Source organism: Stomoxys calcitrans, chromosome 1 (assembly GCF_963082655.1).
Source record: "Stomoxys calcitrans chromosome 1, idStoCalc2.1, whole genome shotgun sequence".
In the NCBI taxonomy this organism is placed as follows: Eukaryota; Metazoa; Arthropoda; class Insecta; order Diptera; family Muscidae; genus Stomoxys; species Stomoxys calcitrans.
In genome coordinates, this window is record NC_081552.1 from 131,893,422 (window position 1) to 131,913,858 (window position 20,437).

At 38.5% G+C, this 20,437-nt stretch overlaps 1 protein-coding gene across 1 annotated transcript; it reads left to right on the plus strand.

The window, feature by feature from the left end:
- Window positions 1-1,217: 1,217 nt before the first annotated feature.
- Window positions 1,218-2,405, plus strand: LOC131996945 (uncharacterized). The gene is made up of 2 exons (XM_059367149.1): window positions 1,218-1,506; window positions 1,579-2,405. The coding sequence occupies exons 1-2, from the start codon at window positions 1,218-1,220 to the stop codon at window positions 2,403-2,405; spliced, it is 1,116 nt and encodes a 371-aa protein (XP_059223132.1).
- The last annotated feature ends 18,032 nt before the right edge of the window (window positions 2,406-20,437 follow it).

Sequence of the window (20,437 nt, forward strand, 5' to 3'; positions counted from 1 at the left end):
ATGCAATGGTGGGTTCAACTTGTATTCCTTTTGATTTGTACCATTCTAGCTGTGCTTTAGACAAATATTCGGTACCTTGGTCTATTGTAAGATTTGATATCTTCACATTAGGGAACATTGTCGTCACCATGGCCTCATATTCTTTGAATTTCTGAAAGACTTCTGATTTTTTCTTTATGCAGAAAATCATAGCAAAATGGCTGTAGTCATCTATGAATGAAACAAAATATTTGGAACCATCCCAGGCCACAGGAGTTATTGGCCCACATACGTCAGAATGTATCCTTTCAAGTAATCTTGTTGATCTAGACCTAGTTCCATCAAAAGGTTCACGACACTGTTTTGCCTCAGTACATATATCACAGAACCCCAAAACGTTTGGCTTTATGTTTTCCTTTATCAAATTTTGTTGTAATACGTTTTTCATACCTGATGTTCCGATATGTCCAAGCCTTTTATGCCAAATTTCGAAATTGTTTTGATGACAAATGAAAGCACCATTTTCTTTGTGGGTTAAGGTTAATTCATAAAGATTGCCACGCAAGTATGCCGATGCTATTTCTTCGCCATCTTTAAGAATCATAGCCTTATTCTTAACAAAATTTACCTTAAGTCCGGCCTTAGTCAACTTCCTCACCGACAGCAAATTATCTCTCAATGTTGGGGCATAAAGTACATCTTTCATTGTTATATCTATGCCCTTGTTACTCACACCTTGCACAACACCAACATTCTTAGCTACAATTGACTCATTGTCCTTGGCAACATTAATTTCAACTGGATTATCCAGGCTAGACATTGTGCTAAAAATATCTTTATCTTTTGCTAGATGGTCACTCGCACCAGAATCCAATTTAAAGACAATTTCAGCTTTCTCTGCTCTGGTTCTATTCCTGTACGCCATAAACGCGACTGCTTTCGTATTTGTCTTTGCAGATCGTGCTTCTCTTTGCCAACAGTCTTTAGATTTATGCCCAAACTTGTCGCATTTAAAACATTTTCCATTAAATCGGGGTTTGGCTTTTCGAAAAGCATGAGTTCGTTTTCGGCTTTCGTTCTGTACGGTCTTAAAGAGCGCATTAAGAATAAAAGCAGTGTCATTGCGAATAGTCTGTGTTCCCTTAAAACTCTCGTTAAGTTTCTATTTTTTTTTTCTTGCTTAAAATTGGTTACGCGAGTTTCATCCAATTTTGGAAAACAAGTTAAACAAATCCATCATGGCCCGAGGGCCGGCCAGGTCTGGCGCTCGTTTCAAGAGCAAGACTAACGTTCTTAAGCGCCCCAAACCAATGTTTACGTTTGGGGGTACTACTGGTTCTGACCGAGCCACCACTACGTGCCGAAACAGATACGGCATTTTATCCACTCCAGATGACATGGAAGTGGCCATCGAGTCAAACATTGTAGACGAGGAAAGGGTACCAAAACCCCCTCCAATTGTCGCTGACGCTTCAGTCCCCTTACGAGAGATTCAACATTTATTGGGAAACGATTGTGTTTTCAAACGTACATCTATTGGAACTAAGATCTTTCCAAAAAATAGTGAAAAATATGACTTTTGTATAAAAACTCTTAAAGAGAGTGACATAGAATTCCATTCCTTCAATTCAAGGGAAAATCGTTCATACACTGTGTTTCTTCACGGTTTGCCAAAAATGCCAACGTCTGAAATCATTGAAGACCTTAAAGACTACAACCTCACTCCAACCTCTGTGACAGAGATAAATACGAAGTATAGCTCAGTAGACGACGCCGTTTACAAAGTACAGTTTGTACGAAAGAATTTCAACCCAGCGCATTTACAAAACATTTACGCAATTAGAAATGTTGTTGTATCGTGGAGAAAACAAAAACCAAAACAAAAGAATAAACCAACGCAGTGCTGGAACTGCCTAATGTATGGCCACGGAGGGGAGCACTGCAACAGACGTTCGGCATGCATGATTTGTGCGAACAATCATCCCACCGACAACTGTCCGTTCAAAAAGAACGACAAGAGACCTGCAGCATTCTCTTGCTTTAATTGCAAAAAGTACGGAAATGAGAGAACCGATCATTCCGCCAATGACATCAATTGCCCACACCGTGCTCATTATTTAGAGATCAGAGAGAGAGCTACAAATTTTCGTAAGAGAAAATCACCACCGCCTCGTAGAACTGCGCACGTCCCAGAGCAGCAAACTACCACCAGCAGAAACCCGTCTAATAACTTTAATAGTCTTCGCAATGAACGAAGCTCTTACGCAGCACATTTAAGAGATAACAATCAAAATGATCTCTTTTCTATCGATGAGTTGTTTGATATATTCAACTCAGCTCTTAGTGAGCTTAGTCAATGCACTAATAAGGTGCAGCAAATGTATGTAGTAATGTCCATGGTAAAACACGCTTATGACATTAAATAATCAGCAATTTCGCATTCTTCACTGGAATTCAAATGGAATTTCGAACTATTCTACTCTAAAGCAATTTGAAGTGTTACTTGAAAAGCACAGTATTCATGTAGCGTCACTTAATGAAACTTTTTTCACTTCGGACCACAGGCCATACTTCTGCAATTATCTGTTATACAGAAACGATAGAACTGATACAAGAGGAGGAGGTGTGGCTCTCTTGGTTCATAGGTCTATTGAACACAGACTTTTACCATTAACGCGTACCACAAATATTGAGAACTTATCAATAGAAGTTACAATAAATCAGAGACGTATAGTTTTATGCACCGCTTACTGCCCCAGGTATACGGCCAACTTTAAGAACGACGTGATAGCTTTAACTCAATGCAGTAGAGAATTTATTCTACTTGGCGATTTAAATTCGAAACACACTTCATGGAGGTGTGAATCAAATAATCGCGCAGGCACCGTTCTAAATTCTTTACAACACCAGTGCAACTTCTTCGTTTTTCATTCTGACAGCCCCACTCTCTATCCACACCAAAACAATAGAACCCCTTCTACTGTAGACTTAGTTTTGAGTAACACCTCTCTCTCGATGCATCTCAAAACCCTGGGATATGAGATTCCATCAGATCACCGCCCAGTCATGTGTACTATAAGATGTTCAGCCTTCAATTCTGTTGAAACTAGTGGTTATGACTACGCGCAATGCAATTGGAGATTATTTAAGCGGGAAGTCCGTAGTCATATTAGATTTTCGACCAATTCTTACCACACGACATGTGCCATTAATAGAGAATTAGAAGCATTTAAGCATTTGATTCTAAGAGCAAGAGATAGAGCAGTTCCTCGAAAATTTCATTCCAAAGTAGCTTCCCTTCCAGCTTGTACAATGAGGAATATACGTGAAAGGAATAAATTCAAGAGAAAGGCAAATCGCTCCTCTGATGATCGAGCCACGTTAGTATACAATCAATGCATCAGGTTCTTAACTAAGACGATAAACAGGCAAATAAATAAAGAGCGAAACCGACAATGGTCATATTTACTGGAGAACATGACCCCAGGAGACAAAAAATTTTGGAAAGTAAGTAGAAGTCTGAGAGGAAAACGAAAAATGCAATTACCACCCCTTGAAGTTGGTAATGATAAATTGGTGTCAGATGAAGAAAAGGCTGAAATTCTTGCTAACACATTTTTAAACAGTCATATACTTACTCAAAATTACAAACATCCCTCAGAACATAATATCTTGAGAACTGTGGAAAATTTCAATTCAAACCCGCCTGATGGGAGTAATGTGGTGCTTATTACCGAAAGCGAATTAACATCTATTCTGCTCCAAATTAAAGCCACGAAAGCTCCAGGACTGGACAACATTCCCAATATTTTGCTAAAAAATTTGCCTGAAGAAGCAGTCAAACTTCTAGTACGAATATTTAATAGTTGTATGAAGCTAAATTATTTTCCGTCGGAATTCAAAAAAGCTAAAGTTGTGGCTGTACATAAAGCTTCCAAGCCCAGGAACAATCCCAGCAGCTACAGACCTATAAGTCTATTAAGTAATCTAGGCAAAATTTATGAAAAATGTATTCTCTACAGAATGAACGAATTTGCTGTAGCAAATAATCTTATAATTAAAGAACAATTTGGATTCAAAAGAGACCATAGCACAGTCCACCAAACGAAACGGATCTGCAATAAAATTCTATTAAACAAATCATGCAAAAAGTCCACAGGTATGGTTTTGTTAGACATCGAGAAAGCATTCGACACTGTGTGGCACAATGGGCTAATCTATAAATTAATTTCCATGAATTTTCCGGAATACTTGTGCAAAATTATTGCCGATTATTTAGAAAATCGTAGCTTCTGTGTATCCGTCAACAACAGATCTTCATCGTTCAAAAGTATCCCTGCAGGTCTACCGCAAGGCTCAATATTATCGCCAATATTATACTCTCTGTACACATCTGACTTCAAACACACTAGATCATTCAACGTTGCCTACTACGCTGACGACACGGCACTAATCTCGAGCAGCAAACTTACCAGTGCACTACTCAAAAAGATGGAGAAAAGTTTAGAAAGCTGCAACAAATATTTCACGAAGTGGAAAATTAAAATCAATCATGCGAAGACACAAGCTATAATATTTCCCTATAATAAATCCCCAAAAAGGAATCCAGCCCGTCCAATTATTTTTAATGGAAACAATATAGAGATACAAAAGATTGTTAAATATCTTGGTGTTACTTTTGACCATAAACTTCTGTTTAGCAAACATATAAATAGCGCCTGCGAAAAAGCGGTTAAGTCATTGCGAGCACTGTGGCCCATATTAAATCGTCGCTCACCACTTAATCTGAAAAACAAAAATCTTATTTATAAATGCGTCATTAGACCTATTTTATCATATGCATCACCCGTTTGGTATAAGGCTGCTAGATGCCACATCAAAAAAATGCAAATCATTCAGAACAAATGTTTGAAAATGATACACAATAAACACTGGAGATTCCCAACACAATCTCTACATGATGAAACTGGCTATGAAAAATATCGCGATTTCATAGAAAGACAAAATTTAAATTTTTTTACAAAAGTAAGAAACTCTTTTTATGAAATAATTAGAGAATGCATAGAATAATTATGTATAACTATTTCATCAACAAACTGGGAAAAATTTTGTTTATAGTAGATTATTGTATATAAATAACCTAGTTATAAGCATTAAATTTCCAAATTATGTTTGAAAATCCCTTTATTTTTGTTAGATAAGGTTTTTCTATCCCAATTTTTACCTTAACATGTCTTTCATTGCCTAAAATCACAAGTACCTGAAACAAACGCACAAGAATTATATGCTGTAATATCTAAATTAAGATAGATCTCATAAACTATTGTAATTAAATTTGTAAATAGTACCTTAATGATTGGATGAATAAATGAATTGAAAAAAAAAAATTGAATTGAATTTTCGAAAAGCATTCTTCTTACTTGAAAACGCAGCTTTTTCTTCCACATTAGCTTGATCACGATCCAAGAACTTTGCTTCTTCAGAAATGAGTCTCTCTTTCACAATGTTAAATGTCAATTGCCCATTTTCCATATTTTGCATAGCTGTAACCAGGGGGTCATATTTATCGGGCAACGTCAAGAACAGTTGTGCTAAAACGTCACTTTCTTCCACACAAGCTCCGGACAATTTCAGCTTTCGTATTAAATTTTCAAATGCCATTACATGACTTACAATTGAGTCTCCATCATTCATTTTCATCTTGGCCAATTGTTTTCTGATTAGAACTTGATTCGTTACAGACTTCTTCGCGAAAACAGATTGAAGGCTTTGCCACATAGCCTTTGCTGTTTCTTTGTCACGCACAAAACTAATGCAATCCGCATGTAGGAAACTCACTATTCTGTCCATTGCCTTTTTGTCCTTTTTCTTGAACTCAACTTTTTTAGTTGCATCATCTGGAGGGTCGCTGGTGAGAACTTCCAACAGATCCAGAGAGTCCAAATGAATTTTCACTCTAAATTGCCAATCATCAAATCCCTGGCCGTTAAACTGGGGAATTCCATGAACTTCCTTGATTTCGCCCATAACCTCTTGTAATTAAGAATTCACGGGATTGACAAATTTATTTTAGTAAAAATTAATTTGAAGATTTATTAAACGAACAGAATTCAAAGGTGGGTTATTTAAGACTGACTAAAAAAAAAACTGAAAAATATTTCTATACACCAATGCAAGGAAAACAAAACGTACTTGATCAAAATAATATATGTATAGGAAAAGCATACTTGATTATAATAATAACTAAACAAGTAAATATCGATTGGAGTATTTCTACAACAGATTTCGAGTATGGTATTCCACTCTTTTTAGTATTTATTTCACTTTGGAGCATATTTTGGTAATAGTTTGCTTTTGACCTCTGTATCAACTTATTAACCTCTGCTCTTATAAGACGAAATTCATCGTAAAACCGCTCTGTTTTCAATTTTTTCCACCTTTTGGAAGCCACGTCTCTTTTTTCAGTCATTGCTTTAACATTTTGATTAAACCATTCTTTATGGTTTTGACGATTTCGAAAAATTTGTTGAAGTACAGAAGAGATTAATAGATGGTACTTCATCAATAGGTGGTACTTTTCAATTAAAAATGCGAGTTGCTCATCCACTGTAAGAAACCCGAAATTCGATTCCAATTTATATTGAGATATTCCGACATGTGTGTAGAACAACCCAGTTTTCAAATTTGTAAAAGTGGATGGGCTCTGTTGGTGGCGGGGTTGGAATATCATACGTAAAGAAAAATTTGAGTCATGTTAAGAGCAGCAATGACAACTCATTTGATCATGTAACAAAACGTTGTCCATGTTAGTCACCATGGCGAAACAATTAAAGGTGGTCTCATTTGTACAACAACCACAAATCATATGGTGCAATCCGCCATTTTTCCATCCAGCTGATGGACGTTTTGCCAACACACAATTAAATTTGTGTGAGTTTGTGTATACTTATGCGTACATCAGCAGAGAATACGCGAGAAAGAAGATAACAACAAAGAGAATGCAAATAAAAACGGACATATTAAACCCGTCAAACCTTAACGGCTGTTAACAGTTGTTCGTGTGAAACCACCTTGTTAAATCCGCCTTGGTAAGTGACGATAAAAATGTCCAACAATGTATTATTACTTGAGGCATAGAGGTAGGTATGGTACAGTTTACGTTGTATAAGCCAATAGAACTAAGTGATTCTACTAGGATGGATAAAGTCAGAGTTAAAGTCACTTCCAACTATCACATCATTATACTGCGTAGCAGGCAGGCTATTTATCAGATCATCAAATTGAATATGGCGGTTTGGTCTATAGACGCATCCAATAAGAATTATTCGATTATTTACCCTTGATTCCATCTGGAGGATCATGGTTCACGGATGGATCAAAGCTAAAGGACAGAGTGGGCCTGGGGGTCTACATTAAGAACCCAGGGACTGAGATCTGATCACGGAATCCGTGTATTGGTCTTGTGCTAACGCGAGAACATAGACTGTGAACATTTTCACGGACAGTAAACAGGCTATTAGGGCAATAACAACCAGGTCGGTAAGATCAGGAACAGTCTTGCAGTGAAGGAGATAAACGCCTTCTTTGAGGATGGCAAAATCCACATCGTTTGGGTGCCGGGTCATAACGGATTAAGGGGTAATGAAAGGGCAGACAATTTGACGGTGAAGGCCATAGGGCTGCCGTCAATAAGCTTGGTTGACCCGAAACCATTCGAGTCCGAGTTGAGTGCGTGGGCGACGAATGCGCATGCAACCTTGTGGAGCAGCAAAACAGTCGATAGGACGGCGAAAATCCTATGGGGGATCCAGATCGTGGGAAAACGAGGCTAATACTGAAAGAATGTAAGAAGGAGGTCAGTATAGCTATTGGTATCATAACGGACACATAGGACTACGAGCTCACTTATTCAAAATCGGTGCGGCAAGTGATACCATGTGTAGGGCATGTGGGGAAGACGTTGGGGCATTTACTATGCCATTGCCCGACTTTCGCCCCTAAGAGCCACCGGCACTTAGGTGGGGACACAATACCAGACATGAACCAACTAAGGGAAGTGGTATGGAAAAAAGTTAAGGATTTTGTAAATAGCACGGAATTCCGAACTTAAAAATTTTCTTTTCGAGCTTACTTTTTAGTTTTTAGAACGCACAACAAGCACAAACTATTGGCTTAGGTGCATGTTCATAATGGCATGGGGCGGATTAACATCCGCACTCTCTTTCCAACCTAACATAACCTACTCTTGATTCCTTTTTATCTGATATTAACAAGATGGATCAAAATCGGCTGATCTGTAATCGTCTATTTGTACCCTCATGCTCGTTATAAAATCCTCCAAATTTCGTATTCGTTTCACTTAGGGATCGAAAGTTAAATTGAAAATTCGACTTTTTGACTTTTTCTGATAATCAAAAAGTCGACTTTTTTACAGAAAAAATTGACTTTTTCAAAAATTTGTATAATTAAACATATCATTTTGATCTCTCGTTATTTTAGTCTCAAAATTTCGAATAAGAGGCGAAATGCTTTTCTCTTTCCATCAATTCCATTCGTTATTGATCGAAAGGCTACGGTTTCTTTTGTGCCTTGTGGCTGGTACTATGATAGTTTTTCACCGTTGAAATCCCTTTTTTCCGCGATTACTTTTTTGAAACATTACGAAAATAAAAATGATAGTATAAGTAAGGTTTGGTTTAAGGGGCAGTCTGCCATCAGACTCACTTAGACGTTTTCGTCCATTATGGTACCACAAAAACAGAACAAGGAAGATGCCTTCTAGTTTCTACCGTTGAACTATCCAGATCGCTTTAAAAAGCCCAATAACTTGCTAATGTTCGCATCCGCTAAATCAGAGAGAGAACCAAAAGTGGAACTCCTTCTGACTGCTAGTGCGGGTCACACACACAGAAGGTGTTCTATAGTCTCTGCTTCTTCAATGTCCTCACAGCTTCTGCAAAAGTCGTTGCTGACAACCTTTAGTCTGTCAGCATGTTTTCCGATAAGACAGTGACCTGTCATGACGGACACAATGACTAAGCCGTCTGTTCTAGCCAATGACAGCAAAGCAGTAGACCTCTTCAAGTCTAGATTAGGGCTCGTAGTTTTGGAGTGCTCACATCCCCCTCTTTGTGACCATCTACCACTCGTTATCCTTCGGGACTTATCCTGAAAACTTAGCTCACATGTCATTAGAGGCATACCCACAGATTCCAATTTCCCTCGCAAGCTTGTCGGCTTTACAATTCCCTGGAATATCTCTGTCGCCCGGCACCCAGAAAAGGTGAATTTTGAACTGTTCAGCCATCTCGTTGAGATATCTGTGACAGTCAAAGGCGGTTTTTGTGTTCAGAAATACGTTCTCCAGGGATTTAATGGCTCTCTGACAATATATTTATGCCAATTGTCATTATGACATTATATCTTAGCCATTCCACCACTTCCTTAATTGCATGTATCTTCGCTTGATACATACTGCAGTGGTCGGGTAACCTTTTCGATATGACCAGTTCCAGATATTTAGAGTAAACTCCGAAGTCCACCTGGTAGTTAAGTTTGGAACCATCCGTATAGAATTTAACTTCCGTTACAAGGAATATCGTAGTTCCAATCGGACTTTTGAGATGCCGTCCACCAGACCACAGCACTATATAGTATATGTCTGACAACTGCAGTATATACCCAATGCATGATACGCGGTCTAAACCCCAACTTTTGCCAATGGCTCTCCTGCAGGTGTATAGGATTGGATTTGAAGTTCAATTTCCTGTCCAGCAAAACATCCCGGTATTTTGCGCTTTCTGTAAACGGTACATTCTCTCTACCCAAGGAGACAGGTTCCACTGTAGGCAACTTGTATCTCCTGCTGAAAAGAACTACTTCTGTCTTGCACGGATTTATACCCAGACCACTTTCGGTAGCCCACTTTGCTGTTGCACGTAGAGCTTTCTGAATTACATCTCTAAGAGTGCTGGGAAACTTTCCCCTAACCGCAATTGCCACGTCAGCAGCATATGCGACCACTTTTACACATTTGTCTTCCAGAGACAATAATATATTATTAAAGGCTATATTCCAAACTAGAGGAGATAGTACACCTCCTTGAGGTGTTCCTCTGCAGCCCCATCTTTTTAGATTCCAAGCATGCCGTAATGCATCTTTTAGTAAGTAAGTTATTAATAAACTTTCTTACGGCGGAGTTGATGCCTAGAAACTCCAACTCCTTCATGATTGACGTCGGTTTTACAATATTGAAAGCACCTTCAATGTCAAGAAATACTACCATTGTATATTCCTTGACAGCGAGAAAACCCTCTATATAGTCGACTAGGTCGTGAAGGGATGTTTCAGTGGATTTGCCTTTGCTATATGCATGCTGCTGCCGCGACAGGCGATCTCCAAGGATCTTGCCCTAAGATATGTTTCTATCAACCTCTCTAGAGTCTTCAGCATAAAGGATGACGGACTAATAGAACGAAAATCTTTTGCCTTCGTGTGGTAGGGTATTCCTGTTTTCGGAATGAAAATGACATTCGTGTCCCTCCATCCCTCAGGTATATATAACCAGGCCATGGAACCAGTTTATCAGACACAGCTTGTAATTCAACCGGTGATACACCATTAGGGCCTGGCGACTTAAAGGAGTCGAAACTTCTTATCGCCCAAAGGATTTTCGGCTCAGACACAATTTCCCTAATAGACTTCAACGAATGCATACCAGTGATAACCTCTTCTGGCGACACGTTGTCCGTTGGAGAATTCCCGGGAAATGTGTATCAACAAGAAGCCCTAGTGTTTCCTCACTAGACATTGTCCATACGTTCTCTGACTTCTGAATATACCCCACCGTAGTAGGTCTCAAGGACAGAATCTTCCTTAGCCTAGAGGCTTAAGATATATCCGCCACAGAGCTACAAAATTCTACCCAGGATTTGTTCGGAACCTCGCCTTAAAATTTTCTTAGTTCAGCCTTATAGATGTCCCAATCGTGTGGTGCTCTTGTGGCTATTGCTTTGTTGAAGAGTTCTCTGCAGTCCTTCCTCAGACCAACCAGCTCTGGGGTCCACCATGGCGGTCCCTGTTTGCCCCTTGGCTTGGCACTAGGGCATGCTGACATAAGCGTGTCATTCAGGGCCTTCTTAATCCACTTGACCACTATGTCTAAATCTTCACTTCCTTTTCTGGTTAGCCGAGGGGCCACAACATCAATATTTTCTCCAAGGCTGAAACTAATATAACGATCATCTTGCCAGTCCCATATTCTTCCACCTATATCATCCGATACAAAGGTAATATCTAGTACCTCCTGCCTGTTGCCAAATCGCCAGATTGCAACTTATAATCACTTCTTACCTACAGTGACTTCAACCAGATACTTAAGGTTTACAGGCGGAAAACATTTAGACTACTCTTTGCAAGAATACAGGCTCTGTATCTTCCAACTCCTGTACCCTTGAGAAGTTAAAATCCAGGAATTCTTAATCCACGTACCATTCCTCCACACACACATGGTTCCTAGATAAGAACCACGTCAAATCCCCCTAACATCAGGAGGACCTTTAGTGCCGCTTAAGTGGCCTTCCATTGTGGAGATTTATCTGTAGAAACCGGGCCATAGTCAGGATTCAGTATTTCCACCACTGTTGTGTTAGCCTCGTCTTCTGATTCCACCAGGAGTTCATACTGACAAGATTCGATAGAACTTGTCATGATGAGCTTCCTCACGCATCCAGGGGCAGGAGAGAAAGTTGTGGAACCACTCTTCTTCAGGACACTGGACACTTACAGTGTAGACGATTTCTCCTTAGGTGCTTCACTAACCGCTGCTGTCGAAGAACTTTCTGAGTTCCATGCTTCCCGCCGGCGCACACCTTGAGCCCAATCCAACTTTGTGACCCACCCACACAGGGCTTCTCGGGTTCCGTTTCGATCCCATCCCCACCTGTCTCGATTGTGGCAGGAGGATTTTCAGTCTTCTGCAATACGCCAGACTTTAGCGATATGGTCGATAGTTCCTCAGCCAAGTGTTCAGCAACAACTTCTGAGTCGTCTCCTGATTCCCCAACCCCCACCGCTTCCATAGACCTTCAGTTTCAACTTGTTAATTCAGTAGGATACCACCCCTTAAGACTGTTGAGGTTTGCAAGACAACCAGAGTTTAGTACGAATACTGCATGTCCCCGGTCACCATCAGCCTCATTCAATCTACCAATCTTCCAGTCGGTGGTTCAAAGATTGGGATTACATTCCCTTAGTCTTCCAAGATCGACTGAGGAAATCTTTAATTTCCAAGCATGCACCATTGGTCGAGAAGGAATATCTTCCCAATTGACTAAATCTAGTGCTGCACCAGGCCAGATCTCACCAATCTTTAGTAGCGCACAACGATACATTTCAATTAAGCGTTGATCCCCGAAGGCAATTAGTCTGTATCGGCCCAATACCAGCCTGTATCGTCACAAACTGGAGGAGAACCAGGAAATTCCACAAGGACGTCGGAGTATAGTGATGACAATCAATTGACTATCCCACTCCAATTAATCCTAGGTATACAGCCCTGTTCTTCTCCCTGGTCGACAACTTCCATCACCAAACTGTTCCTAGCGACATCAGCAAAGGTTCTAGGACCAATCTTACTGTTGTTCCCACCAGTTCTTTTAGGCATGGGATGATCTCCAGGCGACCGCATCCTTTTAGCTGACTGCGGTGCAGTTTCCGAATCCAGACGTGTAGTCTTTGGGGTAGCCTGTGCGGCGAATTCCCGAGCCCAATTTAGGTCTCTCTCCCTATTAGCCAAGGCAAATTATAGGCATGCGAAGAAAAAATAGGTTTGGTCTTGTCATTAAGACTCGAAACAGGTGTCTTCGTCAAAAGCCGCTGCTGACCAGTCATCTGTCGGCTAGTGAAGCCTGGAGCAGCCGCTCCACCAGTCGAGGATTCAGTAGCAGACAACATGCTACGACCTGATACCACCACCGCAGCTGTTGGGTCTTTGGAGTCTATTCTAAGCCTACTCCCGGGCTCTAGATCTGCAGCTCAACTGGCAACAGACGCAGATCATCAACCGCCTAATGAATACCTTTATCGCAGCTATCCTTGAGTGGCTTAAATTTTTCTTCCAAAAATAATGACCTATTACGAGTTACAGGAAAATTCTTGCGGGGTGAAATAACAAAACGTCCGCTCCACTTATCGGTTCAAAATAGAATAACAATTTTATTAAAAAATTACCAAAAGTATTGAGGGTATGTCCTACTTAAGGAAATCAGCAACTTTTTTTGCTTCAAAATCCATTATCTAGAAAATGTAATCAGCGAAAAATATCTCGAAAAGCAAATAAAGTACCAGCCTCTCAGATGTCATCATACTGAGTGAGATCTTGTGAGTTTATGTGTATGCTAGCCTATTTATTGTAATTGTTTCAGAGTACTTTTCCAGTAAAATTTTAATGAAATTTAGAACTATTTTTGGCTTTTTGTATCGTCTCCCCAAATTCCAAATCTTGTATTCTAAAACAACCCCAAGTTACATTGCATTTTTCAAAATAATGTCTTTAAGCTAATTTTAAGATTTTAAAACTTGTACTGACTTCTACTTTTCAAACGAACAACTGTCAAAACACACTATAAAACAAGTAAAAAGGCGTTATGTTCGGCCGTGCCGAACTTTGGATACCCACGACCTCGGGTATAAACCACCTTTCGTCATCATCGAAATATGTTCCGATTTGGACCATTGTTCAAATCATTGTCATTGTTCGATTGTGTATAACAAAATATTGATCTTTTTAGTAGCTATATCTAAAAATTAACCGATCTGAACCATATACGACACGAATGTCGAAAAGCCTGACATAATTCATTATGCCAAAATAAATGCGTCTTTTATGAAACCAAGACTTTAACTCGAGAATCTGACCGATCTGGGCCAAATTGAAGAAGAATGTCGAAGGGCCTAACACAACTCACTGTCCTAAATTTCGGCAACATCGGACAATAAATGGGCCTTTTATTAGCCCAAAACCTTGAATCGAGAGATCGGTCTATATGGCAGCTATATCCAAATCTGGTCCAATCTGGGCCAAATTAACGAAGAATATTGAAGGGCCTAACACAACTCACTATCCCAAATTTTGGCAAAGTCGGACAATAAATGCGCCTTTTATAGGCGCAATACCTTAAATCGAGAGATCGGTCTATATGGCAGCTATATCTAAACCTGAACCGATCTGGCCAAATTGAAGATGAATGTCTAGTGGCCTTACACAACTCACTGTCCCAAATTTCAGCAAAATCGGATAATAAATTTGGTTTTTTTTCGGCCCAAGACCCTAAATCGGAGGATCGGTCTATATGGCAGCTATATCCAAATATGGACCGTCGCTGATTTTGACGCTGACCAAGAATATATATACTTTATAGGGTCGACAACGGATGTTTCGACGTGCTGCAAACGGAATGACAAAATGAATATACCCCCATCCTTCGGTGGTGGGTATAAAAATGGTGACAAAGATAATACTAACAAATTCCGTACAAGTGGTACTGAGTTCTGTGAGCAAAATAGTAGCGACATGTCGCTGCATCAGGATAAATAAATTTCGCCTAATTTTAATTGACAATGTAAGTTAATGCTCACGAATTGGGCCGAATCAACTGTAGTTCAGTACTGTTGTATTTGTTCTGTGTTGTTGTTTGACTTTTTTTAGTGTTCTGACATGGAAAGAGCCCTTCGGATTTCGCAATAATTTAACAGGCATTTTCGCTGTGAATGAAGTCAGTACTAGGCTTTATAGAAAAATTTGTTGTTTTAATTTAAACAATTTGTATAGCAGAAAACAATTTGTCTGTATGTGTCTAATGATTTAAAATAAAAAATACCCGCCAAAAGATAATCTTATATATTCGGACTAGACTTCCTCGCATAAGTTGATTAATTTATTATTTGAAAATAGATTAGCAGATCATTTGGACGTTTAACGTGCGTATGTAATACCATTTTCGAATTTAATGGTCCGTTATCTACTCTCCACTAAGAAATTATTATGTTTTTTGAACTACATTCATTTATAAGCTGGAACTAAAATTTTATTTATATCAGATAGGAATTGCATTCCCCAGGTTCTTGACAAGTCACGATCGGTTTCTTTTTGAAGTCGTAACAAAATTTATTTGTATAAACAAATATAACTCTGAATCGAAAATTAATTTTCAATCAATTTTCTCCTAACTTCACATTTCGAGGACTTGCTTATATTAAACGCTTTGATAGCAACGAGCCGATATGCATTTTTCATCCGAAAATTATTGATAACTTACGTGCTTTGGAAGAAATACCTCATGCAGAAATTCATAGCTAGACTTATAGTACGCTTGTTTATAATCTTCCTGATTTTGTATGTATTATCGAATTTACAACTTAATATTCCAAAGAGTTTTTTAATTTGTTTTTCTTATAATTTTATTTATCATATTTATATTTTTTGGCTAATACAAACAGGGACATTCTCTTTCAAACGCGATGCTGATGTTACTCTTTACTTTTGTTTGCCTCTCTGTGACACACATGAAAAGATCAAACACTAAGCCTTGGTTTAATTCCACTATTAGAAATTTCATTAGAAATAGGGACCTAGCCTACTCTAGGTGGAAACGTTTTAAGACTCCTGAACTTCAGGAAGAATTTCGCACGGCCAGGAATAAGGTTAATAAAGTTATTAATGATGCAAAGTTACGATATTTTTCATCCAAATATTATTCGGCGTTAGACACGAGAAGCAAGTGGAAGGTTATAAATGATATCGGAGTTGGTAAATCCAAGGCGATTTCTACCTACCATGGAGATATCAACGAATTGAATAGATCTTTTGTTAATATTCCGACCTTGGATATAGACACCACTTTCTATCAAGTCACTAATAGGGTAGTGGACAACACACATGTTGACTGCAGTTTTGAGTTTAGATGTGTATCGCACGATGAAGTTATACATAGTCTTATGTCAGTGAAGTCTAATGCCATTGGTCTTGATGGTATTGACCCAAGATTTATTAAAATACTGATTCCTTACCTACTACCTTATTTTACTCATCTCTTTAACTCAATTCTAATCTCCAGTAGATATCCGAGTATCTGGAAACGATCAAAGATAATTCCTATCCCTAAATCCAATGGCGATTTTCGTCCGATTTCGATATTATGCTACCTCTCGAAAGTTTTCGAAAAGATTTTACATAGACAAATGTCTGAATATCTCCAAAGGGAATCGCTGTTATCTGATAGACAAACCGGGTTTCGAGCTCATTATAGTTGCGTTAGTGCATTAGTTGAAGTTTCGGAATCGATAAGGAGTAAAATTGATGATGGTAATGTTAGTTTTCTCGTCCTTCTTGACCATTCAAAGGCTTTCGACTCGGTTGATCATCGTAATCTATATAGGAAGCTCAGAAGATTCTTCAAGTTCAGTGATACTTCTATAAAGCTTTTTCAATCGTATCTCAGTAATCGGCAGCAGTCAGTGTACGTAGGAGATGCCATATCAGAGTCAATAATAGTGCCCAAGGGGGTTCCCCAAGGCTCTATAATAGGTCCGCTTCTTTTTTCACTTTACGCAAACGATCTTCCAAGCCAGCTAGTCCACAGTCAGATCATCATGTATGCTGATGACGTTCAGTTGTTTCTTAGCGGTTCTGTTGATGATATTGGTGAATGCGTTACAAAACTCAACCAGGACCTTTCACGTGTTTATAACTGGGCCACAGCAAATGGTTTATTTCTGAATCCTCATAAATCGAAAATTATTGTTTTTCACAAGAGTAAAAGATTTACTCTACGAGACTTGGATGTCACTATAAATCGTCAGAAGATTGATATTGTGTCTAGTGCGAAGAATTTAGGTGTAATTTTTAATAGCTCATTGACTTGGTCTAATCATGTGAATGCTATAGCAGGGCAGACATATGCAAAGCTGCGTACACTGTGGATCACACACTCTTATACACCTATTGAGGTTCGGACTCTATTAGCGAAGATGTTTCTAATTCCTGGTTTGATCTATGGCTGTGAACTGTTTGCGAACTGCGATTCACTAAGCCAACGGAAATTGAATGTAGTTTTTAACAGCATTATTCGGTATGTCTATGGTGTAAGAAGAAATCAACATATTTCCACCATGGCGAATTCCCTTTATGGCTGTAGTTTTGACAATTTACTCAGAATCAGATCTCTACAATTCCTGCATAAGATCATTGTGACACAAACACCCAATTTCCTCTACGACAAATTAGTATTCGCCCGATCTAGAAGGGGTAGAAAACTTGTACCTTTTCGAAGAAGGAGTCTAGTATCTAAATGGCAATTTTATACGAGTACCATACGTCTTTGGAATACCATTCCCCACGAAATCCAAAACATCAGCAACGCGTCAGACTTTAAGAAAAGACTTTTTATTCTTCTTAGTAACTAATTATTCAAAAATTGTTTTTCTCTCCTTTTAAACATTGTTAACTTCTTCCTTAAAGTGAAAACTATTTTAATTTATTATTTTTCTCAATAATTTGTATTTCCATCATTAATATTCAAAAATTTTTTTACATTTCTTTTATATTTCCTTAAAATTTTTATATTATTTTTATTATTATTTTTTTCAAAGGATATATGACTGTTCTTATAAGCCTGCACTATAATTATAAGATTTTTTATCTTGTTGTGTAGGTATTCATCAAATAAATAAAATAATAATAATAAATAATAATAATCCCAACGTCCAAGCGGCGAAATAAGTTCCCATTTTCAAAAAAATTTCCTTTATTTGACTTTACCAAACTCATTAAATTTGAGTACTGGTACTTTGTGAGTTCTGAACCACAATTAATATCTCTCGCATTCACTTTTTCTTCACTATTGTTTACTTTCGGAATCGAAATTTCACATTGGGGTATGATTTTTTACTCCTTGGTTAAGTTAGATATAAAAAAGTGTATATTAAATTAAAACAAGGTAAAAACGCGGCCGTGCCTAACTTTTGCTACCCAAGGATGTGAAAATCATCCTATTTTATTATAACTCTACTACTATATTCATCTAAATAGGGGCTGGCTTGATCATATTTTATTCAGATCCCGATAACTTATATACAAATAACAGTTTCACCGAAATCAGGCAAGAAAGCCGCTTTTTGGAATTAAGACCCTTAATTAGAAGATCGGTTTATATGACAGCTATATCTGTAAAGTCTGATCCGATTCATATTTGAGTCAGATGGCTCACTATTTCAAAATGCAACGAAATCGGGTATTAATTAAACTTTTATGGGCGTCAGTCCCTTAATCGGCATATCGATCTAAATGACAGCTATATCTAAATATAGTCCGATCTGAACCATATTCAGGTCGGATATCGGCAGACTTAAAATTAATCACACAGCGAAATCGGGAAATAAATGCAGCTTTTATGAGCTCAGCCTCTTAATCGGCAGATCGGTCTATATGGAAGTTATATCGAAATATAGTCCGATCTAAACCATGTTTGGGTCGGATGACGGGAGGCTTAAGACAACTCACTGTTTCAAATATCAGCTATATCGGGTAAAAATACAGCTTTTATGGGTTCCAGACCCTTTATCGGCAGATCGGTCTATATGGTTGCTATATATTAATATAGTCCCATATGAACCATACTAAGGTCGGATTTCGGGAGACTTAAAACAAATCACTGGTTAAAATTTCAGCGAAATCGGGTAATAAATAACGCTTTCACGGGCTTTAGACCCTTTATAGGCAGATCGGTCTATATGGCAGCCATATCTAAGCCATATTTGGGTCGGATGTCGGGAGGCTTAAAATTACTCACTGTTTCAAATTTCAGCGAAATCTGGTACTAAATGCAGCTTTTATGAGCCGTAGACCCTTAACTGGCAAATCGGTCTATATGGCAGCTATATCTACATATAGTCTGATCTGAACCATATTTGGGTCGGATGTCGGGAGGCCTAAAACTACTCACTGTTTCAAATTTCAGCGAAATCTGATAAAAAAAAAGCTTTTATGGTTTTCAGACATTTAATCGGCAGAGCGATCTATGTAGCAGCTATATCCAAATATGGTCCGATTTGGTCCGTTCAAGATGACGTATGTGTACCAAATTTCAGCTCAATATCGCAATATGAATATACCCCCTATCCTATGGTGGTGGTTATAAAAATATATATGATGAAGAAAGTTGTGGGGGCTACTGATTTTCTGGGCTTAGCTTCCCCCGGGACCCCAAGCTACGCCAATGGCATTCATATAAACCGATCTCCCGATTAGGCTCGTACAAGAAGCTTAAATTTGTACACATGTCGCCTTAAACTAAGTTTTGTTGTCTAAATCCATGGTGGTGGATTCACATGATTCGGGAACGATAAGCACAATTTTAATTTTTTTGTGAAATAATGAATACGTTGAAATAAAAAAAGTAAAACGTGCTAAGTTCGGCCGGGCCGAATCTTATATACCCTCCACCATGGATCGCATTTGTCGAGTTCTTTTCCCGTCATCTCTTCTTAGGCAAAAAATGATATAAGAAAAATTTGCTCTGCTATTAGAGCGATATCAAGATATGGTCCGGTTTGGACCACAATAAAATTATATGTTGGAGACCTGTGCAAAATGTCAGCCAATTCGTATAATAATTGCGCCCTTTGGGGACTCAAGAAGTAAAATAGAGAGATCGATTTATATGGGAGCTGTATCGGGCTATAGACCGATTCAAACCATAATAAACACGTATGTTGATGGTCATGAGAGGATCCGTCGTACAAAATTTCAGGCAAATCAGATAATAATTCCGACCTCTAGAGGCTCAAGAAGTCAAGATCCCAGATATGTTTATATGGCAGCTATATCAGGTTATGAACCGATTTGAACCATACTTGTCACAGTTGTTGGATATCATAACAAAATAATTCGTGCAAAAATTCATTCAAATCGAATAAGAATTGCGCACTCTAGAGGCTCAAGAAGTCAAGACCCAGGATCGGTTTATATAGCAGCTATATCAGGTTATAAACCGATTTAAACCATACTTAGCACAGTTGTTGGATATCATAACAAAACACTTCGTGCAAAACTTCATTCCAATCGGATAAGAATTGCGACCTCTAGAGGCTCATGAAGTCAAGACCCAAGATCGGTTTATATGGCAGCTATAACAGGTTATGAACCGATTTGAACCATACTTGGCACAGCTGTTGGATATCATAACAAAACACGTCGTGCAAAATTTCATTCCAATCGGATAAGAATTGCGCACTCTAGAGGCTCAAGAAGTCAAGACCCAAGATCGGTTTATATGGCAGCTATATCAAAACATGGACCGATATGGCCCATTAACAATACCAACCGACCTACACTAATAAGAAGTATTTGTGCAAAATTTCAATCGGCTAGCTTTACTCCTTCGGAAGTTAGCGTGCTTTC

Bases quoted from the DNA above. Each gene is read 5' to 3' on its own strand.
- LOC131996945 (XM_059367149.1), top strand. From the start codon at position 1,218: ATGGCCCGAGGGCCGGCCAGGTCTGGCGCTCGTTTCAAGAGCAAGACT. The intron at 1,507-1,578 runs GTACATCTATTG...AAACTCTTAAAG, and splicing joins AAACGATTGTGTTTTCAAAC to AGAGTGACATAGAATTCCAT.